The 27,678-nt window shown below is 37.9% G+C and overlaps 1 protein-coding gene across 1 annotated transcript; it reads right to left on the bottom strand.

The window, feature by feature from the left end:
* Positions 1-11,444: 11,444 nt before the first annotated feature.
* On the bottom strand, positions 11,445-27,640 carry LOC139119075 (elongation factor G, mitochondrial-like). Its single transcript, XM_070682700.1, has 19 exons — positions 27,459-27,640; positions 27,040-27,099; positions 26,694-26,807; positions 26,076-26,208; positions 25,178-25,343; positions 24,335-24,490; positions 23,597-23,670; positions 22,258-22,334; positions 21,698-21,858; positions 20,735-20,807; positions 20,336-20,473; positions 19,362-19,463; positions 17,891-17,947; positions 17,496-17,585; positions 16,889-17,019; positions 16,658-16,727; positions 15,120-15,357; positions 14,109-14,269; positions 11,445-13,552 (listed from the first exon to the last, which is right to left on the bottom strand). The coding sequence occupies exons 1-19, from the start codon at positions 27,528-27,530 to the stop codon at positions 13,364-13,366; spliced, it is 2,262 nt and encodes a 753-aa protein (XP_070538801.1). The 5' UTR covers positions 27,531-27,640; the 3' UTR covers positions 11,445-13,363.
* Positions 27,641-27,678: the final 38 nt, after the last annotated feature.

The raw sequence follows: 27,678 nt of genomic DNA, 5'->3' as shown, positions 1-27,678 counted from the left end.
ACAGAACTACCATAAAAATACCTTCACCTCTGCTGTTTCTATTATTTAAAAGGTAATTTCTTAAAACTCCGTCTCTAAATAAATTGATTAAATGGACACAACCTTCGAAGGCTGACTAGAACTTTTTGTCAACAAATCAATGCCGTCTGCACATGTACAGGCGAAGTTAATAGATTTAATCTCGACACGGTTTTCGGAGTTGAACGTGAAGGTGTAGCTGACATATGCATCAAAAACAACAACTAGGGGAAAAATCAGAAGATGTTACAGCTACTGGCCCTATACCCAATTGACGGTGAAAAGGGAAGAAACATAAAGACATCAAGAAGAATAAACGTAGTAATGAAACAAATTTGAAATTATAGTTATTGAAAGAACTGGTTAAGGCAGTATGCGCTTCGAAAGTGAAAGACTTAAACTTTCGCTCAAACTTTTCTCAGTGAAACTTTCAACCATTCTCTTTCAAAATAAAGAACAAAAATCGCAGCAAATTTTGGTACTAGAGTAATAAATTACCCAAGATTTACCGATATGTGAAATTCAAAATGGCCGCCATCCCTGTGTTAACTCTATGGAGAAAAATAATGAAATTATCGATTTTTGAAAAACGAAGACGGCGAAAAGTTTTCTTGCACCAAGAGCTTTAAGATGAACCCTACAACTGGTAGTTCAGAAAAGAATTGTAAAAGTTTGCGAGTCTGAATATCTATCCTCGAGGCGCATTTTATCTCAGTTGAAATATGTAACAATGAAAATCATGATGAATATTAAACAAGCACTACAGTGGAACAAAGTTTTTTAAATTTGAAATAGCAAGTGAGCGTAAATGGACGAAACTTCAGAGTCAGGGACCACGCATTGCAAACAGTCGCCATGATGGTAGAAATCAAGATGACGCGGCTAAAAGTGACAATTTTGGGAGAGTGAATTCTAGATCAACTGCATGCTGCAATCACGTTTTTTCTGGGGCGTAATGTCGAAATAATACTGTCTCATTTATTTTCATGATCTCCATGTATTCAATTTTGTTGTAACTTCGTATTTCATGTCCGTTACTAAAACGTCTTATGAAGTTACTTTTCTCACTAGTTAAGAGGGCCCGTTTACAGTTATATTAGTCCTTTCATATTAAGATTAAGCTCAGATTAAGCTGTCGTCCAATTAGAATGATGGAATCGGCGAAGTTGACACCAATATGATTAATGATATATTCATCATGTGTTCAAAATACTGATGAATCAGCATTTTATCGAAGGTGATTTTGTAAACAAAAAAGCGATGTTGCCCTTTCACCCAGAAACCTAGTGGATAATTTGACCAAGCGTTATAAATATATTTTAAAGGTGGATTCTCTTCTAAACAAGTCTTTAATGAATGCTTCTATGGCAATTTTACAGTTATATTTCCTCGCAATTGTACACAGGGTCAATTGAGTTGACTGACACTTTACGATCCATGGGTATAAAATCCGTGGAAACTAATAAAAAGACACCTTTCGCGAATCAAACGGGTTTTTTGTTCACTCGCACAACAAGAAGCCATGGCCTTCGGTAAACTTTTCAATGAGCTCAGACAAAATCAATTAACTTCAAAAATTGTAGAAAAAGTGTAATTTTTTTTCGCTTTTTGAGATATTTGATTGCTTCGTGGTTCTTGCAGTTGCCAGTGTGGACGACTGGAGCGGGCTTTATGTTACGTCCATAAGGCCAAGAAAAATAAAAAGTTTGTTTCACATCCTAGACATATTGCAAAAATGATGAGGTGACGCGGGTTTTTTTCTCTCAATTTTTTTTATTTTTCAACAACATGAACGCGCAAAAACATGAAAACAACATAGAAATGTACGCAGAGATAAATGCACAGCAGTGTTGCTTTATTATTTTTGTATAGCAACAGTTCTGCGGTTTGACTTGTAGTGCAGCAATGCACAGTTTTGGCAGCTTAATATAACGGTGACATATGTATACAGTTCTGGAATGTTATTGTCAGTTATTTTGTTTACAGTTCTGTTTTACACAGCACTGTGTTATGCACCATCGTCGCATATTTTGCGTTTATTTTTGTTTTCATTTTATTTCCTCATGAGCAGAAAAAAAGTTTGACGCGGCGGGTCTGAATTGACGCGTGCGAGGATGAGAAACAAACTTTATATTTTTCTTGACCTAAGTTAACCCTGGAAAGCTTTACTTTAGCGTTCAGGCAAAACAAGCAAAACAAACAGTATGGAAGTTTTGATCATATCAACCCAATGTGCCTATTATAGGCATGGGAATGACTCCTCATAGAGTCATGTTCTATTATTCTCTCGTTGTAACCGAAAGTTGAAATAGGGCATTGTTGACCTTTGGCGGCTGGGTCAAATGGAAGCCGAGATAAATGTATGATTATGGCCGAAGATGGGTGGTGGGTATGTTAGGCACCAAGTGCCCGGACTTTTAGAGGCAAACATTGTACTGCTCGGAGGTTCGATCGAACCACAGAACCGGACTGACACCGTAATGAGGCCAGAAGAATTATCGAAAAACCAGCGCCACTCTAAAACTCACATAAACCTCAAAATGAAATAGCTATTTCTGGCGCATTTTGCTGCTGCTGCTACTACTACTACTACTACTACTATTACTCTCTCTCTCTCTCTCTCTCTCTCTCTCTCTCTCTCTCTCTCTCTCTCTCTCTCTCTCTCTCTCTCTGAAATATAGATATGATCAAAGAGAGTAGAGGAAGAAGACTTTCTTGAATGAATTAATGACGAAGATAGGTGGCGGGTATGCTAGAAACCCGGTGCCTTGCATAACAAACGTCTAATTTTCGGGGGAGATTTCCAGAATCAGATGGCAAGCTGTGATAGAATACAGAAGTGATCTAAATCTCACCCTACTTTCATTCTTGTACACGACAGAAACAGATCAACAATATGAGCGTTTTACGCACCTTTCTGTTTTATAAATGACAGTTCTTGTTCAGAGTTCTGTGGGCCTGTGCCATAATTAGTTTTATCTTCTGCTGTTGTAGCCATATTATTCGTGGCGCAATTTCAACAATGGTAGTCCTTGGTGAATAGCAAGACTAGCGTTTGAGTATTCCTTCCCCTCTATCACGTGAAAAATGTCGAAATGAGAAGTCATAAATTTCCCCTAAGTTAGGTAAAGGCCGAAGACCTTTTTATCGGTCTTTGCATAAAATGGGCACATGATCCGGCATATGTTGCCAACTACCGACCTGGCCGGTCGCCACTTTTGAGACAGTTTTAGTGACAAATTTCTGTTAAAACGCCAAAGTAGTGGAGGGGCTCCTTAGATAGAAAGAAATATAGTCAAAACTAAGGGGTCTCCTAGGTGTTTGGAAAAAAAGAGTTGAAAACGCGGGAAGTAAGTTTATCCTTCGCTTGGGTTATTGCCCTTGGGTGTGAATGTGTTAATTTCTGTAATCATGTATATTTTTGTTCACAAAGTCTTCTTTTTTCGGGTGTTCGTGATGTGTACTTTATGTAGACCACTAGCATGAAAATGAGATAGACTGTGATCGAGTTGATTGAAGTGTTCTGAGACTAGGGTAGGTTTGCGACTGCGGATTGTGTATATGTGTTCGTAAATTCGTCTTTTGAGTTTCATTTTTGTTTCCCTTATGTACTGTTTTGAACATTTTTGGCAAATCATAATGTAACTGAGGTTGCGGGTGTTGCATGAAATTTGACCGATGATGTTATGGGTTTTACCCGTAGTAGAGCTGGTAGTTGTGTTGTTTCTGTAATGAATTGGCACTGGTTGCAGTTGTCGCAGAGTCTAGTTTCACCTGTTGTGGGTTGCATGTGGTTGTTTTTTGAGATCTGCTCTCACGAGAATTTTTCTTGGATTTGGAGATTGTCTGAAGGCTGTGATCGGTATTTCCGGAATGGCTTTGTTTATAATAATACCCAGTGTCTGCGAATAATGTTTGAAATTTTAGGAAGAGTCATCAACATAAATTTGTAAAATCGAAACCAATAAGACAATATTCTGACCAATCTAATTAGCTTTTTGTTGTTTCCATGTATCTATCAAATTGTCATTCCGAAGAAGCTGTAAAGAGAAGCTCGGGTCGGTTGAGTGTTCAGCGTCCTTTTCTTTCTACGGAGAAATCCTTGGCTGACTCGCAGCGTGTTTGCAAGGTTATATCTGATTGATCGATTGTCACTATTCACAGCAACTTAGGGAGTTTATTTGTATCATTTCATTATAACGATACGATTCTGCCAACCAATTGGACAGCTTCGAAATCGCTGCGAGTCGGCCCGAAATCTTAAGCTCCTTAGGTTTAGTAGTGTTGGAGTGCACTTGACATATTTTGTAATGAGTCTTCTCATGACAGCGGTCGAGCCGTGACCTTTTCTTTTAATATTGACTGTTCATCGAGCCCTTTACTGATGTGATGTTTCATATTCCGATTTTCAGCTTGAACCCGAGCTTCTCTTGCACCGATTGTTGAGCTGGTCTAATATACACTCTAACTTGTACCATGGAGGTGAGAGTTAGAGTGTATAAATAGCTGCAGCTCACCAATCGGTATAAATAACCAAATAACTTTAGTTATCAGTACATGTACATTCTCTGTGAAACTCTTCACCAACTTCCGATTCAGAAATTACCAAACATGTATAATCTCCTTCTTTACAGAACGATACCATAAAAATACCTTCACCTCTGCTGTTTCTGTTATCGAAAAGGTAATTTCTTTAAACTCCGTCTCTGAATAAATTGATCAAATGGACACAACTTTCGAAGGTTGACTAGAACTTTTTGTCAACAAATCAATGCCGTCTGCACATGTACAGGCGGAGTTAATAGATTTAATCTTGACACGGTTTTCGGAGTTGAACGTGAAGGTGTAGCTGACATATGCATCAAAAACAACAACTAGGGGAAAAATCAGAAGATGTTACAGCTACTGGCCCTATACAAAATTGACGGTGAAAAGGGAAGAAACATAAAGACATCAAGAAGAATAAACGTAGTAATGAAACAAATTTGAAATTATAGTTATTGAAAGAACTGGTTAAGGCAGTATGCGCTTCGAAAGTGAAAGATTTAAATTTTCGCTCAAACTTTTCTCAGTGAAACTTTCAACCATGATTCTCTTTCAAAATAAAGAACAAAACTCGCAGCAAATTTTGGTACAAGAGTAATAAATTACCCAAGATTTACCGATATGTGAAATTCAAAATGGCCGCCATCCCTGTGTTAACTCTATGGAGAAAAATAATGAAATTATCGATTTTTGAAGAACTAAGACGGCGAAAAGTTTTCTTGCACCAAGAGCTTTAAGATGAACCCCACAACTGGTAGTTCAGAAAAGAATTGTAAAAGTTTGCGAGTCTGAATATCTGTCCTCGAGGCGCATTTTACCTTCGTTGAAATATGTAACAATGAAAATCATGATGAATATTAAACAAGCACTACAGTGGAACAAAGTTTTTTAAATTTTGAAATAGCAAGTGAGCGTCAATGGACGAAACTTCAGAGCCAGGGACCACGCATTGCAAATAGTCGCCATGATGGTAGAAATCAAGACGACGCGGCTGAAAGTGACAATGTTGGGAGAGTGTATTCTAGATCAAGTGCATGCTGCAATCACGTTTATTCTGGGGCGTAATGTCGAAATAATACTGTCTTATATTTTTTCATGATCTCCATGTATTCAATTTTGTTGTAACTTCGTATTTCATGTCCGTCACTAAAACGTCTTATGAAGTTACTTTTCTCACTAGTTTAGAGGGCCCGTTTACAGTTATATTAGTCCTTTTCATATTAAGATTAAGCTCAGATTAAGCTGTCGTCCAATTAGAATGATGGAATCGGCGAAGTTGACACCAATATGATTAATGATATATTCATCATGTGTTCAAAATACTGATGAATCAGCATTTTATCGAAGGTGATTTTGTAAACAAAAAAGCGATGTTGCCCTTTCACCCAGAAACCTAGTGGATAATTTGACCAAGCGTTATAAATATATTTTAAAGGTGGATTCTCTTCTAAACAAGTCTTAAATGAATGCTTCTGTGGCAATGTTACAGTAGCATTTCCTCGCAATTGTACACAGGGTCAATTGAGTTGACTGACACTTTATGATCCATGGGTGTAAAATCCCTGGAAACTATATTGAATAAAGAGACACCTTTCGCGAATCAAACGGGTTTTTTGTTCACTCGCACAACAAGAAGCCATGGCCTTCGGTAAACTTTTCAATGAGCTCTGACAAAATCAATTAACTTCAAAAATTGTAGAAAAAGTGTAATTTTTTTCGCTTTTTGAGATATTTGATTGCTTCGTGGTTGTTGTAGTTGCCAGTGTGGACGACTGGAGCGGGCTTTATGTTACGTCCATAAGGCCAAGAAAAATAAAAAGTTTGTTTCACATCCTAGACATATTGCAAAAATGATGAGGTGACGCGGTTTTTTTTTCTCTCAATTTGTTTTATTCTTCAACAACACGAACGCGCAAAAACATGAAAACAACATAGAAATGTACGCAGAGATAAATGCTTAGCAGTGTTGCTTTATTATTTTTGTATAGCAACAGTTCTGCGATTTGACTTGTAGTGGAGCAATGCACAGTTTTTGCAGCTTAATATAACGGTGACATATGTGTACAGTTCTGAATGGAATGTTAGTGTCAGTTATTTTGTTTACAGTTCTGTTTTACACAGCACTGTGTTATGCACTATCGTCGCATATTTTTGAGATTATGTTTTTGTTTTCATTTTATTTTCTCATGAGCAAAAAAAAAGTTTGACGAGGCGGGTCTGGCAAGGATGAGAAACAAACTTTTTTCATTTTTCTTGACCTAAGTTAACCCTGGAAAGCTTTACTTTAGCGTTCAGTTAAAACAGGCAAAACAAACAGTATGGAAGTTTTGATCATATCGACCCATGCGCCTATAATAGGCATGGGAATGACTCCTCACATTGTCATGTTCTATTATTCTCTCGTTGTAACCGAAAGTTGAAATAGGGCATTGTTGACCTTTGGCGGCTGGGTCAAAATGGAAGCCGAGATAAATGTATGATTATGGCCGAAGATGGGTGGTGGGTATGTTAGGCACCAAGTGCCCGGACTTTTAGAGGCAAACATTGTACTGCTCGGAGGTTCGATCGAACCACAGAACCGGACTGACACCGTAATGAGGCCAGAAGAATTATCGAAAAACCAGCGCCACTCTAAAACTCACATAAACCTCAAAATGAAATAGCTATTTCTGGCGCATTTTGCGACTACTATACTACTACTACGACTGCTACTACTACTACTCTATCTCTCTCTCTCTCTCTCTCTCTCTCTCTCTCTCTCTCTCTCTCTCTCTCTCTCTCTCTCTCTCTCTCTCTCTCTCTAATGTAGATATGATCAAAGAGAGTAGAGGAAGAAGACTTTCTTGAATGAATTAATGACGAAGATAGGTGGCGGGTATGCTAGAAACCCGGTGCCTTGCATAACAAACGTCTAATTTTCGGGGGAGATTTCCAGAATCAGATGGCAAGCTGTGATAGAATACAGAAGTGATCTAAATCTCACCCTACTTTCATTCTTGTACACGACAGAAACAGATCAACAATATGAGCGTTTTACGTACCTTTCTGTTTTATAAATGACAGTTCTTGTTCAGAGTTCTGTGGGCCTGTGCCATAATTAGTTTTATCTTTCTGCTGTTGTAGCCATATTATTCGTGGCGCAATTTCAACAATGGTAGTCCTTGGTGAATAGCAAGACTAGCGTTTGAGTATTCCTTCCCCTATATCACGTGAAAAATGTCGAAATGAGAAGTCATAAATTTACCCTAAGTTAGGTAAAGGCCGAAGACCTTTTTATCGGTCTTTGCATAAAATGGGCACATGATCCGGCATATGTTGCCAACTACCGACCTGGCCGGTCGCCCCTTTTGAGACAGTTTTAGTGACAAATTTCTGTTAAAACGCCAAAGACCACTTGTATATCATTTGAGCACTGACTCTGAGTTGTCAGACTTGCATTATTGGCGGGTACTCCAGATTATAAAGAACTAGAAAAAGTAGTCAGCTGAACCCGAAAAAAGAGATTATCAAAAGATATAAGTACTGCTCTTTAACTGATTCAGTAAGAAAAATATCAAAAAAGTGTACTTACATTCACTATTTACTTTCAGGACTCAAAAAGCTATGAAGCATATTCTCCTACCATTTCTTTATATTTCCATTTCACTTGGCTGTTACCCATTAATTTTCCTGTATTTGATGAGCTGCGCGATTTGCTCAACAGTTTACTCCACTCTGGATGATATGTGACTAGCAGATAATTAACCTTCCTATCAGAATAATATTCTTCTACTCTGGCTACAACTCCTTCTTATGTGCCTTCTTCAAAGGCATTGTTACTATTTGCGCCATCTGTGTATTTTGTCTAGCCTGCATCAAATTAAAAGGGAGACAACTTAAAACCGGCAGCACTCTGAACCCAAACGAAACCAACACATCGACGTCGGAAGTAATCCCTTGCTTCCCACTGTCTGGTGGCAACAACGATGCTGTTAGTGAAAAAGGTGTTCGTGCACAGTTTTCCAGCAAGCGGAGGAAAAGAGAGAAAAAGTAAATATTTACAAGATGGCGGGGGAAGAAATTTCAGTTTTTACTGTGGCAGGGAGAAAATTTCTGCCAGTGGGTACCGGAAAATAGGTTTCTGAACAAAATCAACACTAGGTATTTTTTGTGGTTGTTTTGTAAAACATATATGTAATCTAATGAATAAGTTCGAGGGATTTTCGATGGTGGGTAGAGGGCAGTGGGGAGTTGAACTGTTGTGGGGAGTGGGGAGCGGCAAACCAAGGATACTGGAGGGCTGTGGGCAACAAAATTAAGTGGTGGGGCATATTTTCCGCATGTGCCTAAGTGGGAGGGCATTTACGAACAGTTCTACTCTCCCCTCCAAATTTAGGTAAAGGTCAAAAAATACGTAAAATTGGTATATCAGCCTTCGAAATATGTTTTGTGACTATTTCGTAAAATTGAGGAAATTCACCGGTTGGCGGCACCTGCACTGTCATTATAGAACGTGACATTTTATCTGATTGTACTGATGATGATGATGATGATGATGATGATGATGATGATGACGACGACGACGACGATGACAATTCTGTTTATGCTCAACTTCAAACAGATGAGAGTTTATGATGGTTTCAGTAGAATCTGGCGATTGGCATCTGTGATCGATTGGAATCGATGACACCCCCCCCCCCCCGGGACTATCAGAATCTTTTCACGGAAAAATCAATCAATCTAGGCGAGACGCACACTCTAGCAAACTGACTTTTATCATCGTACCAGAAACCTGTGAAGCATGTGCCTATCATGTGCTATGTGTGTGCCCATTTCAAACTCATCGTAGGGCACCCTGACTACCTTCTCGAGCTGACCTACACGTAGATGATTTATTGGTTTGCATCGCGCCGTTTAGTCTTGTTATTTTGATAACACAAGTCGATCAATTATTCAATAAAATCGGTCAATTATTCATAATTCCAAAACGTTTCCGTACTCTTTAACAGTCATTCTACCCGCGCTATTTCGAACTGGAATACTGTTCGAACCTCACAGTAAACATACTTGGTCTGTGTGTACTTTCAGAGCACGCCATGCTATGCTACTGTTGCACATCGCCTATTTTTACATCAGATGCGTTTGGTAAATATAGCATTTCTCCAGCTTTTGAAATTTCAAATGCCCTCAGAACAGAGGATCCCATGAAACAAAGCATGTGAACCTACCATCGGAATTGGCTTTATACAACTGTGACAGTAGGGATGAGAAATGATACCATATCTAAGAAATGCCCTCTGATCGTGGCAGAGTTGACTTTGAGAGCCTCCAGTCTCAGAGGGCAGATCTGAGAGCCCTCTGAGTTTGTTTATCAGATGGGCTCTGAGGCAAATTTCCTCCGAGCTCGGAGCAGCCATCCTCACAGCATCTGATATAAACCCCAAATTTAACACTGGTATTGCGAAATATAAGGGTAAAAGTCATAGCACAACAATATATTGAGCATGAATGGAGATACTGCTATGCTGACCATGACCATGAATGTGTGAAGTCAACAATTTAGCGGGCGAAAAGTCCTCGGATAGGTGGAGCAAGGGGATCCTGAATAAAGAAAACTTTATTTACAAGAAATTAAGGGGAGTGGGCCGTCAGAACTGCACCTGTGCGACTTTCTTGTCGACACAAACAATGTATTTCCATGCAAGATATCTAGAATCATCAAGTCAACGAAGCTGCAGCATTGAAAGTTTACGATCTACATTATGGCAAATACGTTTTAACAGGTTTTAACTTTCATCAATTGCCAACACACCTTGGATACGGTGTTTACATCGGTCGTATGAATACGTACTCTATGATCTTCGGACACAGTTCCGATCACCCCTGCCCCCTCAAAGTAATATGCAGTCCGTCAAGATCACATCCAGTCTTGAAATAATCGGTACAGCGTTTTGCTGCCATCGGAAAATACCCACCACACTGACTTGGAAACGTTGCATGTAAATCTGTATTCGTATTGATTGTCTAAGTAGAAGAACTCCGTCTTGTAGCCTCGACTACTTATGGTGTACTAAAGGTCAATAATCCGTGGACAGACAAAAAAGAAATTGTAGCATTGAGTTGCAAGCGACATATTGACTTGAGTAAATTGCCTCTGACAGAGACGAAAATACTTTGATAGATTGACTTACAAAATGAGGAAGTCGGTAGTATTTTTGAACAGTAGAATTTCCTTCAATACTAATGGGTCGAGGAAATAAAAACTGTCATGACCAAAGACTTATATTTATTATGATTTCAATTTTACTTCAACCTGTAACTTTACACATATTCCTAAAGCGGACTGTCATACGGCTGAGATCGAGGAGTATGAACGTCCCCCTTTTCAAGATATGAATAGTTGATCGCCCGCTATGATGTGGCAAACGAGGTATGACGGATCATAAACTGTTCATTGACTAATGGATCAAACAGAAGGCCCTTGGCTACTCCAAACCACATTAAACAAGGCGACATCATGAAACCTAGATGGTGGGGAGCCACCATGTGTGACAAAGAACAGCAGCCAAAAACCTATGGGTAAACTGCACTGTACATCTGGTTCCGTAAACAACATCTGACCTACAAGTATCATAGCCAATAACTGAAGCTGTTGGCTGCTCCATGGTGGATGTGATTTGTGAAGGGTGATTACATTTCATATTTGCATTTCAATGTATTTGCCCAGAAAATATTCGTGCATTACTTGTGACCTGTACTACACTGTGCTTGTACGAAATAATCTGACCTTTGGGACAGAATAGCTAGATTTTCCGGAAACGAAAAAAAAATGTAGCGAATGCCATGCAACTAAGAAGATGAAATGTATGGGATGATGGTACAAGATACACACGACAATAGTCCATATTACATAAAAAATTTGTATTCATGACTTAAAGTTATATCTCAGACAACTACTACAGTTAGCTGTCTGAGGGCATATGTACATTCTTTATGCAGCTCTACTTCTGCTTGTTTTGGTAATCTGCTCACCATGTAAGACATCACAGTTGGTGGCATGTACGTTGACAGGTTTCTGAATACATATATACAGTACATATATGCACAATGGATCGGTATTTCTTACACTAACCATTACAGCTACGATATCAATACACTCGCTTTTGTTTTTATTATGAATATACTTGGAACATTACATTGTTACCGTGATTCCCTTATGAATTTGAAATAAATAAAATCTTACAACCAACTTATCAGGTTTGGAAGTTACATACAACAAAGTTGTGTCATAAACACAAAGATAAAAGAGCATTGATGAACACTGGTCGTCTGCACTGAGAAAACATTGTCTGAGTCGTTTAATAATTCATCTTCAAAACATACAAGACTTCAACACACATTCAAGACAGTTTGCATTGGACTGTTTATTGCATCCAGCATTAAATTTCATTCTTCCCAACCCATATCTACCCATCTTTAGTCAGACCCTCAGAGTTTTTGAACAGGCTGGGTGGACCTATGCACACTGGGATAGGGGTGAAAGGGATTAATTAAAAGATCTCATCTTCTACATGAACTTATGGTGATTTGCCTGAAACAGACGGCTACAATCCTTCCTTTATATGAAATGAAGAGAACGTTTGTGTTTGGGTAATGTGACCTCCCTTTTGAATCAACTGATCATGACCTTCTTCTTCCAATTAAAAAAATATTTATTTGTTTAATTTCATTTTTTTTTAAAGAGCAAGCCAAAAAGCTGATCAAAATATTATCCTGATTGACCATGTTTATCAACTCGGAGGCACATTACAATTTACACACACACACACACACACCTTTTATTTGGTTTTAGTACTGAAAAGTTATTCTGTAAGAACAGATAATTTTAGAAACGTGGGTTTGAGGCACAGCTCTCTTGTGAAAATTGTCCTATGTGTTGGTTCTGTTTGATGTAAAGAAATTCAGAAGTAAAAAAGAAGTTCGTCAAAACAAGAATACACTGACTGAAATAATGTTTTTGCAAATACAGCACACTCTGCAATATATAAATAGAAATATAAGACGAGGTGAAGTTGTGGGTAAATGCATTGAGATTTAGTCACAACTGAATACTTGGCTTATCGAGGCCATACTACATTTCAACATCATCCTAGGGAGTGCGTTCACTTTCAATTAGCTTGGGAGGTCCCTTCTCACCTTGAATGCCAGGGTTATCATGTATCCCAAACAAATTGTTAACATGTACAGGGTCTTGCCAGAATTTTCCAGCACTCAAAGTATTAATTCATTATGGAGCTGGATATTTGGCTAGTTATGGTAGACAAGGGGTCTAAGGAAAGTTGTCACCTATACCTGTGGCAGTAAATCACTGATTTTCACTTGGGTGGCCACACGAAGCACATATGTGCCGCTAACACAGTGGTACTGTGACTGACGTTCTTCAAGTAACTATTGCTGACATGACTCTTTTCCCATGATTGATGTATGCAAATTTGCTGTGACTGAGTGCTTTGTGCGACAAGCAACACAACCATGGGGAAGAATAGGTTCGATATTTTTCGATGTAACTCATTATTCTGTACAAAATTTTAACTACATCATATTTTTTTTGAAAAATGGGGCATATGTATGACCAACGGTCGAGAATATAATGTGCAGCATTGCTGGCTAAATCCTCAACATACATCCTGCTGAAAATAATTTTCACATTTTGGTGTTGAAAGTGAACTGTTTCTCCGAAAAAGCATGATCACTTGCAGCAACACCTGGTTACAATAGGAATCTTAAAATTTTTTGTAACTATTTTTCATAATTACAGGTGCTAATATCTGGCTTTTTTGGACGATTTCTCTTTGATTTGTCCCGTTTCGAGCTGATACTGGTGTACCAGTTCTGCCTGCAGGGCTGCTTTGGTTGGCTGGTACCGCGAGTATTCCATGGTGAATTCTCCTTTTCCTTGCGTTTGCGATCGCAGTTCAGTGGCGTAACCAAACATCTCATTGAGGGGAACCTGAGTGAAAAAGGACAGAAGTGATTTCATGCGATTTGACTTGTTTGCCTTGGTATTAAGATAGAATGCGCCTCGGGGACAGATATTCGAACTCTCAAACTTTTACAATTCTTTTCTGATCTACCACTTGTGGGGTTTCATTTTAAAGCTCTTGGTGTAAGAAAACTTTTCACCATCTTAGTTTTTCGACAATCAAAATTTCATTTTTCTCCATAGAGTTAACACAGGGGTGACGGCCATTTTAAACTGCAGATATCGGTAAATCTTGGGTAATTTGCTTCTCTAGTACCAAAACTTGCATGATGACCCCCTAATTTTTATTCATGACTTTCAAAGAGGATAGTTAAAAGATTCCTTGAGGAAAGTTTGAGCAAAAGTTTAATTCTTTCATTTTAAAGGCACATACTACCTTAAGCACTCACTTGTACCAAAATATTGTTCTACTGGAGCAATCTCACCACTGAAAACTCAAATGTTTTACTACAGCTCTATCAAAAAGTTCTGTCAAGGAATATAAATTGGGTTTCTAATAGTCTGTGAATGCTCTCTCACTTACATCGCAATACAATGTGAAGTATCCCTCCGCACCGTCAGTGCCTGTGATGACTGCACTCTTCCGGTTGATGCCCGCAAGAATTGTTCCTTGGAATTCCTCGGGAGCGGTAATTTCCACATTCATGATGGGCTCCAAGATCTGGCACTCCGCATTCTTCATGGCTAAAACATGAGATTCGATTATTCATTTGATCAGGTACTGTATGACAAACGCGAGACTGTCAGCTTTTAAAGAAGCCTGACCTAGAAAGAAGTTGCTGCACATTTAGAGAAGAGAATTATTAAGTCTTAAATGCACAAGGTTTTCCTGATATTTCAAATAATGCAAAAAAAAACGAGTCGGGTTATTTATCTAAATTGATTTTTAACAATTAACCGGCTCTTGAATCTACAAATCTTTACTACATGTATGCTTTCTGTGGGTCTAACCTAAATGTACCTATCCCACAAAATGAAGCGATCCTAACGCTACCCGGTAAGCCAGTAAAAGGTTAAACATTTTGTGATTTCCCACTCTATGTTTTCAGGTAGTTTTTTTTTGTGATATATACAAACAAACATAAAAACACCGAAATCATTCACAACATTTGCGACAACATTTAGGGTTTCAAAGTGGCACAGGGTTGATAAAGAGGAAAAATTTGCTTAGGCTAGCGTCTGACACAGCACTCTCTTTGCACATAAAATAATCAATTATTCGCATCCCCAATCTAACACGTCTTTGCAATGTGCTGCAGCAATATGGTGACAGTAGGTGAGGATTTTTTCACGCTTCAGTTTTAATAAGAAAAGTGCAGATTTTGAATGTTGACGTAATATCAGATTGCCTTTGCAAAATGCAACTGTGCCTGGTATTATATATTTTTTTATTTCCCAGCAGCAATTGGGCTGTTTCTCCTTTTCTGTTCCTGGTTGGATGTCATCTCACATGCCGTCATGACCAATTCATCTAATCTAAATGTCTTTGAAAATGTGTTGATGTTCATACAGACAGCACATCATCTGTACTTACTTTGCTGTAAAGCGTACGTTCCAGCCAACTTGAAGGCGAATTCACTGGAGTCAACGGCGTGGTGGGCGCCATCAACCAGCTTCATCCTGATTCCCGTTATCTTCTGACCAATCATGTGACCCTTCTCACAACCCTCCAAGAAACCCTTCTCGACAGCGGGCACGAACTGTTTCGGGACATTGGTGCCAACTGTCATGTCCTCAAACTCCAGTTTGGTGAAGGATTCTGGATCCAGAGGCTGAGAAAAAAATTGCACAAGCAAAAGTTCATGAACCTGTTATAATACTTTCATAGGCTGTGAAAAATACTTGAAATTCCTGCAGGTGTGTCAGTTGATACACACTCTCTTCTCAACGCGCTGTTGATTTTTTTCTTTTAAAAGGTAGAGTCTTGTTAGACTAACAAGCAAATAAACACAGGCTTAAATTGCATGGTACAGAAATCCCATGTTTGCTCACTGTGGTTTCCAAGTATCTAAAATTAATGTATGAATTTCTATAATCCTTGCTCCATATCAAAAATGCTGTTAGAGTACAGTTTATACATGTAATCCATTGTTCAGCTTTGGAAGTGCCTCCCCCTGTTTAAATATTGTATACTTGTAATGTTAACCTTTTATAATACAAAAACTACACCTTTTTTTAAAAATATAAATTAATAATATCTTCCATGCTGTAAAACACATTGAATTAGATGTACGGTATGCTATTTTAGCAATTTTGGATTTTCATTGCAATCAGCTGGTTTTTAATTTAGCTGAGATGACATCGTGACCATAGTAAGTATGTGAAAAAGTGTAAATTAGTGGAATCTTAAATTAGTGAATTTAAACACTTAGGAAAATTAGCTAAAAAAGATGCTAGCTATAAAGACGTGTTTCAAAGTAGTTGTGACAGATGATTGATTTCCATAACAATGCCTATTTTGCATAATATATCAGTGTTTTTTCCAGATTGTGCACTTGCGTGAATCCCCTTATTTAAACCAAATGCCCCTTAAAATAAACGTAAACATGCATGTCCCCCTCTACAATGAGATCTTGAGATATTGATATACACAGAGTATTGATAGTTACATTCAGCAGTATGATCACTGTATGAGATTTGACATCACATGTTGATTAACCCACTCTCTGCCTACTAGAGCCTAGCCAGTGTAAATAACAAAACTAGCTTCCAATCTGTAGAATGATGTCCTCAAGCTCAAAGAGTATCAACTTGAGTGTGCTTCAAGATTACACAATTGTATTTGAGTACATAGGAATTAAATGTGAAAGATTTGTCTGAGTTTCTGAAAGTGGAGATTGTTCTTTAATCTGATTTTTGATCTGTGCTGTAACCTAAATTTGCTCATACATTGAAAACCCTTCACTTACATGACTTAAATTTGCATAATTTATCATGGTCCCCCTCAAACAGAACCAAATCCCCCTGCCCCTTCACAAGAGAAACCTGGAGAAAACACTGATATTCTAATAAAAGTTGCGCTCCTTTATCACTCTGTTAATGATCCTGTCAATCATTCTGAATTAGTCTTACCTCCAGAACACCGTTAACTTTGGCATACTGGCCAGCACCTCCTGTCTGTTTCTTGTGAGTGTATTCAAACCTGCAAACAGTTCACATTAGGAAATGAAGGCACCATAACACTTCGCACATTTCCACTGATGTGTCTGAGAACACTAAATGTTTCTTTATAAATGCGGAAAGAAGCTGACTCTGGTAATTGACAGGATGAACAGAAGCAGAAACGACAGATGTTTGACCTACTCTGTTGGCCTGACCAGGGTTTCCCTGAAGGCCACTTTGGGTTTGCCGGTAATCACTGGACAGTTATATTCACTCTTCATTCTCTGGGCGTAAATCTCCAGATGAAGTTCCCCCATTCCTGAGACGATGGTCTGTAATGGAAATAGGATTAAGTAAGAATACGGCCAAGTCTTCAATACGGTTATGTAAAAAAAATACTACAGGTCTAAAATTGGGAGATGGTCCTGGGTAGCAGGAAATCCCTGCTGAATATATAAGGAGACTGTTGGAAGGAGCTCACAGCGATATCAGATGGATAGCAGACACAGTGTAATTCTAACATCAGTTCGAATGTTCTAGTTAACGGACCAGAGGCTGTAACCTTTGATAAATTTTCACTATTTTTTGTTTTTCATGTAAACTACAGTTTCATGTACTAGTCCCCAAAGCATGTTAAAACACCCACAATTGAGCTTGTTAAGACAGATTCCACACAAGTAGAATATACTGAAGAACATTGCAAGGAAAAATTGCAAAGTACTCATTAACTTTGTCATCCATTTCATTTTGGTACCCTACCAAAAATATAAAATAGAAATTGACTTTTTGAAATGTGTCTAGCTCTTACCTCTCTGCTCTCGGTGTCAAAGTAAACTTTAAACGTTGGATCTTCTTTGGTGAATCTTCCGATTGCCTTGCCAAAGTTATCAGAGTCTTGCTGTGGAAGTGAAAATTGAGACAGTACAGTGTATTGCGTTGAAATAACATGTTGAAGGTCTGACAACAGTCCCTCTACCAAGGGATTCTGTGGGCTGACTAACTTTCGACCCTTGACCATGCACTATAAACCCATCGAAGGACACTCTCATAAGGATGACCCATCTTACATTTCATCATTTCACTGCGGTGCATGTTTACATTCATTGTTCCTTAAGGCTCCCTAGGTAATACTTTCTTTACAAGATTTTGGCCCAATGGCCTTACACAGTACAATGATAATTATGTTGTTACGTTCTCCCCTACCTTCTTCTCTGGTCTCATGGACAATGAAATAACTGGGTCTGGAACATACATCGATTCCTACAGAAAAATTAAAACAAAGAAAATTTTTAAAGGATTAAGCTACCATGAATCCCCTGCAGCCTATAATGGACAAAAAATACCGCAATTATACGGTGTCGCTCAAATTTGATCAGAATTGGTACATACCAGTATGGGTACCAAAGATCAACAATAAATGTTGTTTCTATCTGTTCAGTGCAGGAAAATTCTACGTTGATGTTATGACAATGATTTCTGCACAGTACAACCAGAAAAACAACAAGAAATATTTAAACCAGAAAAACAAGAATGACAAAGGTAATTAAGGTCTGAAACTTTAGGTACTGGAGGTCAAATTTAGCAACATGCATAGCAGAAAGGCAGCTAGCCCCCTTACTGCCTTAGTTTGACCATAGACGGTCTTCCTCCCCTCTACTGACGGTCTTCCTCCCCTCTACTGTCTATGGTTTGAGCAGGTCTGTTAATATGTAACAGTTCAATGACAATGACAGGAAATGACTCAAGTCAGTGGAGTAAGCCTGTTTCAAGCCTGTTTCAGAATTTCGCTTTTTCTTACCTCATTTGCACATTTTTGACACTGATGTGTTCTTTGAACAAATTCACATCTCAACCCCTTCATCTACCTGTACACCAAATACTGAGACAGTAGCTTTGGCGGTATGGGAGCCTTTGTGTGTGACGGACATACATCCGCACATACCCACAAATATACAGACATTTAGACTCATCATATAAGCTCTTTTTGGTATTTATATATAAAACCAAATATGAGCTAAAAACAATTTTGCATGACATAATGTATGAGCCGTAGCAGAGTACATCATGGAGTGCAAAGTTTGTTTGATTTCGTTATGGGTCGGGATGGGGTACTACATGTATATATGTATTTATGAGTTTTGGTGATGCTAGTGAATTTGTAGATCAATGCTGGATAATCAGATACATTATCAGTAATAATCTGGGGGACGACGTCACAATATTCACTGGTACCAGTATTGACAAAGCTATAATATAATTAAGCAATAAAGCACACCCAGCGATGGTATACCACGAGATTTTGACCAGTTCATGACATATATGCACGAGCGTTAGCAAGTGCATATATGAAGTGAACTGGTCAAAATCGAGTGGTATACCGTCACTGGGTGTGATTTATTGCTATTATATCATAACAGTATATTGAAATTCTGGCGTGGAACGTCATAAAAAGAATTTTCCTCAAGCTGAGAGCTAGCGCACATGCCAGCCGTGGTATATCGCCAATATACCACGGTTCTTTTCGCGTCTCGACCAATCAGATCGCTGTATTTGCAACATCAATATACTGGTATGATATAATAATCCTTATATGACATCAGACTTTCTTATTTCAAACTTTTCAAATAAGTTCACATTTTCATAAAAGATGACAATTCTCTATGTTCTGCCTTACCATTGAGAGTAAATGCTTCTGATTTGAGACGAATGTGTCTCCGCTGTAACAGTCAACGCCAAAGAGGGCACAGATATCTCCTGCAAAGACTTCACTGACATCCTGGAGGAAGATGACAAGGAATGTGGTTACAACACGGGTGTGGACAGATTCATGCTTTACAGTATTTCGACAAAAATTTTGTAGTTCAAGTATGCGATTCACAGGAAGTTCTATTAGTGATGGCTATTGGGGAATATTTCTGCTTCCCAGTTCATGCGTGGCAGGGGTAGATGTTCAGTCATAATACAAGTGAACTTGGCTGAGAGTCAACACTGGTATCATTCTATGGTTGAAAAAATTCTGGTATTGCGGAATGTTTGGCAGCAACATAACAGGACATGAAAAATGAAAGATGTTTGATGACATGTGTGACACAATATCCTTTGTTTGAATGAGACATATGAAAAATACAGGAATGTATAAATCAACTGTTTGTCTCAATTTGCCGTAGAGCAATGTATATGTATACATCTATGTGTTTTTGAAAAAAAGGGTTGTTGCCAAAGGAGTTAATAAGCCAGGTTAATAAAATTTTCAATCTATGAACAAAATGCCACATCCATATACGGTGGCTATTCGAGTCCATAGGTTGGCTGCTACATGTATATACAGCTTAAATGTATCATAAAATTTTGTCATATTTAACTTTAGACTTTACCCAATCTTAAATGAAGTTATAAACTTCCTTTTAAGATTGGGAAAAGTCCCTTACTATTTTATTTAGTTTATTGGTAATTATACATTGAAGCTTTTAGTAAAAATGATCATAAATATGTCTTTTTTCACAATAAAAAGCACATTTAAAAAGATGAATGGATACTGTGAGTCACAGAGCTACATATACATTTATAAATTGCATTTCACTGTATGGCAGTCACAATAACAGAAGAATCTGCATTTATCAACACTAGTTGGCGCTGTTGGATACTCACCTCCATATTGTTTGAGTGCATTCTCACAAGTCTCGGCACCCTGACTCTCCTGCCTGTCCTTGCATTGTACATACTGTCTCCCCTCTTCAAAGTTCCCTGGTAAACACGCACATAGGTCAACTGTCCAAACCTCCCAGCCTACCAGGGGAGGATAAAAATAACATGTGTTATACATAAAATGGAGTGTCATGCTAGTACATTACACAGTTTCATACTAAAAACTGTAAGTCCAGTGCTTCCCCATTGAAGTCTATCCCCCACAAACTTAAAAATACGATAATCATGTTGAAAAAAAATTTTTGAATATTCATTCAATGTTTTCAAGGGTGTCAAGAAATGGGTGAGTGATACAGACAATTTGCAGTAGTGGGCATTAGTTGAGATGTATGTGGTTCTCACCTCGAGTTTGAAAGCTAACCCAACAAACGGATGCTCATTTGTTCTTTCCGGATTCATCCAAATTTTGTTCTCACTGAAATACAGAGAAAAGAACGCAGAATGACCATGAAGTAATGGCTTGCTGATATGAAACCTCTCTCCACAGGATGAGCATTCTCCACGTTGTGTATACTCTCTCACCTTGTTGAGTTTGACTTTTCCTACTGATATTTTTAATCACTTTGAATCTACTTGCAGTGCTCAAAGATTTCATCAGTATTCTTAGCATCAGCACCACTTCCAACAAGATGCGGAGCATATCTTTCTGTTCCCTGATAAATTCTGTTTCAAGAATGCTGTCAAAGAAAGCCTTAAAGAGACTACCAAACACTTGCAGATGAAACAAATGCAAGATTTTCATGATGTCTGTCTTGAAATGGTATTTTTTCTTCAGATTGCTTTTGACTCAGTTTAATAAGTTTATAATGTTTGTGTTAAAGGCTCCTGCTTGTGATGAGTTTCAATTTACAGCCATAATGTCTCCACATGTTAAAATGACACATTTGGAGATTTATGTCCAAAGCGTAGAGCATAATAACTTCACTCGTAAATCCTCGGAAAAATAGCAATGCTTACAACTGTACACACAGTCTCCTATGGAGCTCATTTATTCATAATAGTATGCAAAATAAACTTCCTTCTGTTAGCAAAGAAACAATCAAATACTCAGCAAGCAGACAAAATTAGTGTAAATGTTAAAATTGATCCTGGGATTACCAATTAAGTTATTTGCAATACACTTTTGACTTGGTTTTCACACATATCATCCAAACCTGGAGATATTCAAGCTTTAACAACAGACACCAGTTTCAAGTTCAAAAGGACTAACTGAATGTTTCTGAAGGGTGACCCACAATTTTCATAAAGGTTTAGTGATTCAATGGTGTGGCAGAATTCATGCATGGTTTCCAAATGCCTACGTACCTTTCATCATCGGCAAGCATGGCAAAGTTCTTTACTTGTGTTGGATTGGGTAGGTACTCAATTACTGCATCCAACATGGGTTGGACACCTCTGTTCTTCAGGGCTGTGCCCATCATCACTGGGGTGAATGTCCTCTTGATCGTTGACCTACGGATGGCATCCTAACCAAAGTTGTGAAAAAGAAAGGGCACAAATGTTCAAGTTTCAAACTTGTATTTCCATTGAGACACAAGTATATAATGTGAAAATACCGGTACGTAAAAACTATAGCAATGTCTGTACATGGACGTCATTAGAATAAACAGTCAATTTGTAAGTGAGAATCATGTGTGAAAAATATCTAAATGAACAAAGTTTGTCACACACACAGCACTTGCAAACTAAACATCGAATGTGGATCTGTTTTCTGAATGAAAAAACTTCTAAAAATTATAGTAGTTTCATGAGAGAGTAAAACTAAGCAACCAGGTTGAAATGTTGTAAGTATTTTACATGCTGCCAATAAGACCCAATGTTATTTACATAAAAACTGTGTATGGAAATATACAGCTGATGATCACCTTTATCTGTTGTTCCGATGGTTTGAGTTCTTCAAGGAACATCTCGCCTAACTCTTCATCAGCATTAGAAACAGCCTCTGAAATAGACAGATTCTGAGGAAATTCAGTCCATTTTCCATAAAATGTAACAGAGCAAAACTGGTAAATTTGAAATTAAAGTCAAATGCAGTAAAGATTTTACTGTGACTAGGGCCTTTAGAAAAAGATTACACAAGTGCTGGGACTGAACTGCAATATCTGTGCCTCGAAGGATAATAAAAAGGTATCAAATAAACCTGAGTGATAGTTATATTTATTAAATCTGATTTTTCAGTGGAACAGTTCACCCTTGACATCACATTGTACAGGTTTAATATAGGTACATGTGTTAAGGTAAAGGGCGACGAATTCGGACACGCACACGCTTTAGAACGTTTCTGCGCAGATTTAACTCCAGCCTGTCGCAAATGGGTTACTTTGTAGTGCATGTATTTAACATCACCTGTCATTGTTGAAATTGCGCTTTTACCTTATTTTTTGACCCAGTCTCTTAGAAATACATGTGACCTATAAACTTGTCATATTTTGACCCCCTAGGAAGCTGGTTTTTATTCAATATGAGCGAAAAATTAACATTTCTCTCCCATTTACATGGCGCATATTACCCATTCACCTGGAGATATTATAAAAAGTAGCGTGGTGACACCCTTTTATTAAAAGTGTAAACTAAATAGTATTATGTCAGGATTTTATTCGCCAAGTTTGTCAAATGACACCATTCAAAGCGACGGGAAGAAAGTTCGAAAATTATGTAGTGATATAATTTCGATATCGTCATTTTGTAATCGATACTTATGTAAAAATTTCTTTACAAACATCATGAAAACTATACATTCGATAGACATAGATCTTAAGTCTTGGTATTTATTAAAATTAACTCATTTGCTAAGCTTTTTTATAATTGTTTTTTTAGTTTCAGTGAATTATATCACTTTTATTTATTTCTAACGACGCCATTTTAACGTCAGTTTCCATGGAAACGAGCGTGGTGACCCCCATTTTTTATTTTATTTTTGCACTTGCACAACTTCCAAGAATATTTGTGCAAAGTTTCAAGAAAATGACACCACAACTTAATTTTGACGTAATTCGTAGTACTTCACCTTAATGTTTTTGCTAATTTGCAAGACATATCTACGGTACAGGCAATTCATACACTACATGAAAGGTTTGCCACATGAGACAAAACTATCTCATTATATGCAAATGAGTTGCAACTTCTGAAAACTTCTGGGAAGTTTGTTATTTTTTTTTCTGTTCTTTTAATACTACACTATGTAAACTCAATGTTACTTCATACCTATAAGTTCCTGACGTTTGTCTTCAGCTTCACTGCGCATGTCTTTTGGGATTTCATCCTCTCTGATGTTGATACTGAAAATAAACACATAAAGACACATTAAGCATCATCAGGGCTCCAATGTTTAGGGGTGTAAGGACAAACCTACATATATCTTAAACAAGTATTTTAGACTATTATCGATAAGTTATCAATATTCAATATATACACACTCTTCACATCCTCCTGGGGCCTGCCTTTTCAAATTTCAATACTTGTTGACAAAAGAGGTAAGATCGCTCAAGGCAGTAATGGATGAAGAAGTACTGAGAACACATCACTTTTGTGTCTGAAAATTTCTGAAATTTTTTAAGTTATTAAATTTGAATTCTTATGTTACTACATTGTACCGGTACATGGAGCAATTGACAATATTTACACTGTCATTTTCCACATGAAATTTCAACTTATTACAGTAAAAATCAATTGAAAATGTAATGTTGAGGGACAGATGAGAATCAACATTGATAAATAGTACAAAAATTATCATAGCTATTTTGTCATTCTTCAACGAAATATGAGCACTTACTTTTGTCTCATAAATAATAAGTAGAATTCAAAATTATGTTCTAAATACTGTTGTTCAGATCGGTTACAAAGGAAAAAATAGAGAGGTGATTTGTGAAAAAAAAACAACATAAAGGGTTGATACAGCAGCAAATAAATAAACAACACTGACAAATACAAACGCAAACTTACCCATAATCACCATCAAAATAGACAGCACAGCCTTTCACGAGATCTACTACTCCCTGGCAGTTGTTTTCAAGACCGATGGGTAATTGAAGGAATGCGGCATTGTGGTTGAGCTTGGCTCTCATCTGTGAGAGAACTCTGTGTGGATTGGCACCAAGTCTGATGACGCAAAAACAAAAAATATAAAGATTGGCATAGACTTTGTTAATGGGAAAACACAAAGTGATCTGTTTGTCATTGTAGTGTATAAAAAGATAAGGAATCAAGACACAGCAAGAGTTGACCACTGATCTATGAAAGATCAAACAAGCAGTATGGTTTAGTTTTCACATGAATTAGGAAAAATTGAAAAACCTTGGAATATGAATTACAAACATATGTGTTTCTGATGGTCAACCATCACTGCAGCTTGATAATAACATACAAACCACAGAGAGGCAGATACATGTATGCATATAACAGTATATGTAATCTCAGTGTAGTCACAGTATGACAGGTTCGTCATGACAGTAACTTGCAAGTTTCAGAGGGGCTACACAATGCTCTCCTCCCCTACCCTTTTTGAATACAACAAACATGGAAGGGAAAATACATTTAACATGCTTGTTTCATACCAATACAAATTCAAGATCACACATTGATACAAAGGCATCTTTTAGCAATCAAAAAAATACTCCATGTACCAATAAGAACATTAGATTGTAAAGAGGAAGTTCTGAGATGAAATCATGGAGTACAATGACTGGATATGATTTCATTCTCAATTACCTTAAAAATTATGAGAGTAGATTTACCAATTGTACTCATCACCAACTGTAGTAAGTTTAGTGATCTACTCATTCTCACCTGTCTAATTTGTTTATGAATGCTAAACACGGAACATTGTATCTCTTCATCTGTCTGTTCACTGTCAGGGTCTGACTCTGTACTCCGCCCACCGCACACAGAACCAACACAGCTCCATCCAGAACACGGAGAGCTCTCTCCACTTCAACAGTGAAGTCCACATGACCTGAAGAGAAATATTAATTATCATTACCCCAAATGAATAAAATTTAACCCTTTCACCATCATGATTTGGCCCAAACCTATTGTTATCAATGGTGAGTGTGGTCATGTTTACAGGGAATAAGGGGTGAACAGGTCAAACCTTTTCACCAACAGACATTGGTATATCCCCATTGATTGCAATTGGGCTGATGGAACAATATACAGTAAAATGGGGTGAAAAATGCACGACCAAGATACAAAAGTGAACCTCCTTGGTACATGCCATCAAGTCAACCAAGTAAAAATAACTATGACGACCTATGTCTTTGCAAGTCAAATCAGTTCCTAGATCCAATAAGTGTTTAAGAAGCTTCAATTGGTCATGAAAGCACAGTGTGTGAGGGCAAAATGTAGGACAAGTTATGCTGTACTGGTGTTTCATCATTTTGCCTTGATCGTGACTCATGAACCTAGAAAAGATAGTTCACAATCAAAACTTTTACTTAAAAGTTTGACTTTACTTAAAAGTTTGACTGATTTGAACCAAAAAAACAGTTTAGCTAAAAGATGAAAACGAAACATGAAACAACTGCCAATACTTTTACATACATTGCATAATTGTCTGCAAATATGTCAACATTTCTGTTGGTATATGTTTGATACAAAACATAACTTATAGAAATCCCAACTAAAATGAGAATAAAAGTGAATACTATCAGTAGTAAGTGATATGAAATCATTGGTGATCATTTACCAGGGGTATCAATGATATTTATGTTCACATCTTTCCACTCTGTGTATGTTGCTGCAGACTGGATTGTTATTCCTCGCTCTCTTTCAAGTTCCATGAAGTCCATTGTTGCTCCAACTTTGTCTTTCCCCCTCACCTATAACATAGGAACAGAGGCAAAGCATAACCCTTATCCTGACACGTTCATATTTCACCATCAGGTCAACTTACATGTAGATAAATCTAGCGACGCATGACATGTCCCATATGTAGCATTTTAACAAAAGATTGAACATTTGAAGGTCCCTGAAAAAACGATACTGATCAAATGATTTTTACTGACTGAAACTGCTATAACAAAGCAAACAAAGTGGCTGAAAATACATACGGTTTTGGCTACATGCTGCTTTTTACTGACCTGGCAGGTGGGGAAGTGATACTGTCTGGCAGGGAAAAGGTAACGGTGATAATTCTAGTACAAAAATGTTCCTCAAGGTGGTTTATCAACATGTTTCTAATCAGCACAACATTATATATGATTTTACAAATTTTGCTCCCTTTTCTTTGTGCACCAAATAAAAAGTGCAGGACACGATTGAAGACAGTTTCTTCGCTTGATCAATGGCCCTACGTTGTACATACCTCGTGCATTTTGGCTATCCTGCCTGTGTAGAATAATACTCTTTCTGTGAGGGTAGTTTTTCCGGAATCAATGTGAGCTGAAATTCCAATATTCCGGATCTTTTCAACATCTTTCTGTGGAAGCAACAAGAAATATGTGTGGAGACAGGTTTTTTTTTTTTCAAAAATCTGACACCAATGCTCAGTTACATATATTTCACGTCTTGAGATAATAAAATTACACTCATACATTTTGTGTGGCATTGAGAGGAAAGAATGTCTTTCGCAATGTCATTGCTGAAGCCAGTGTCAAATTCTTGATGTAAGCACCACGTGCATGTGAGTAATGACGGATTTGTTAACATACCTGTACTTTGCCAAATTGCCCCTGCTGGCTGGAGTAGTAATTACACATACAAGGTATCATCTGCAAGGGAGAGTAATAATGACTGTAATTACCTGACTGACTGCTACGAAAAAGTGTTAGCTACGGATCGGGGCTACTAGCCCCACTGAGTTGTGGTGCGGTGAGACTGACTACACCAACCACAGGGGTCTTGGTTCAAATGATGGAAGACTACCTATGACTTATACGAGCTGATCACAAGAACAATCTAATCAGTAGTTTGCAAGCATCATTCTCTAATTGGTCATTCGGATGGGCATCTTGTGGTTCGTTACGTCCTTGATATTACCGAGTTTACTGCAGTCGCTGGTGCAGTTGAAGGTTCATAAAATCCACGGACCAACATGCGTACGGTGAAATATTGACCGGGAAATACTTACGCGTTTCCCATGAAATCTTACGAGTCCATTGTGACTGGCAGCCAGCGTCGATAACTTATTAAAAACGCTCATTTTCACTAATGGCGATAAGAAACGCCGTAAAATCCGTGGAGCGATGATCTTACTCTAACCACGCACGTCGCACGTTTCGTAAACTCTTACCGGCGCCCGTACTGAGTCTGCGCAATACATACCCTTTTGCGGCAGATCTTGTGAGTAC

The sequence above is a fragment of the Ptychodera flava genome, chromosome 19 (genome assembly GCF_041260155.1).
Source record: "Ptychodera flava strain L36383 chromosome 19, AS_Pfla_20210202, whole genome shotgun sequence".
Classification (NCBI taxonomy): Eukaryota; Metazoa; Hemichordata; class Enteropneusta; family Ptychoderidae; genus Ptychodera; species Ptychodera flava.
The sequence above is the reverse complement of the archived record's forward strand: the minus strand, read 5'-3'. Positions and strand labels throughout refer to the sequence as shown.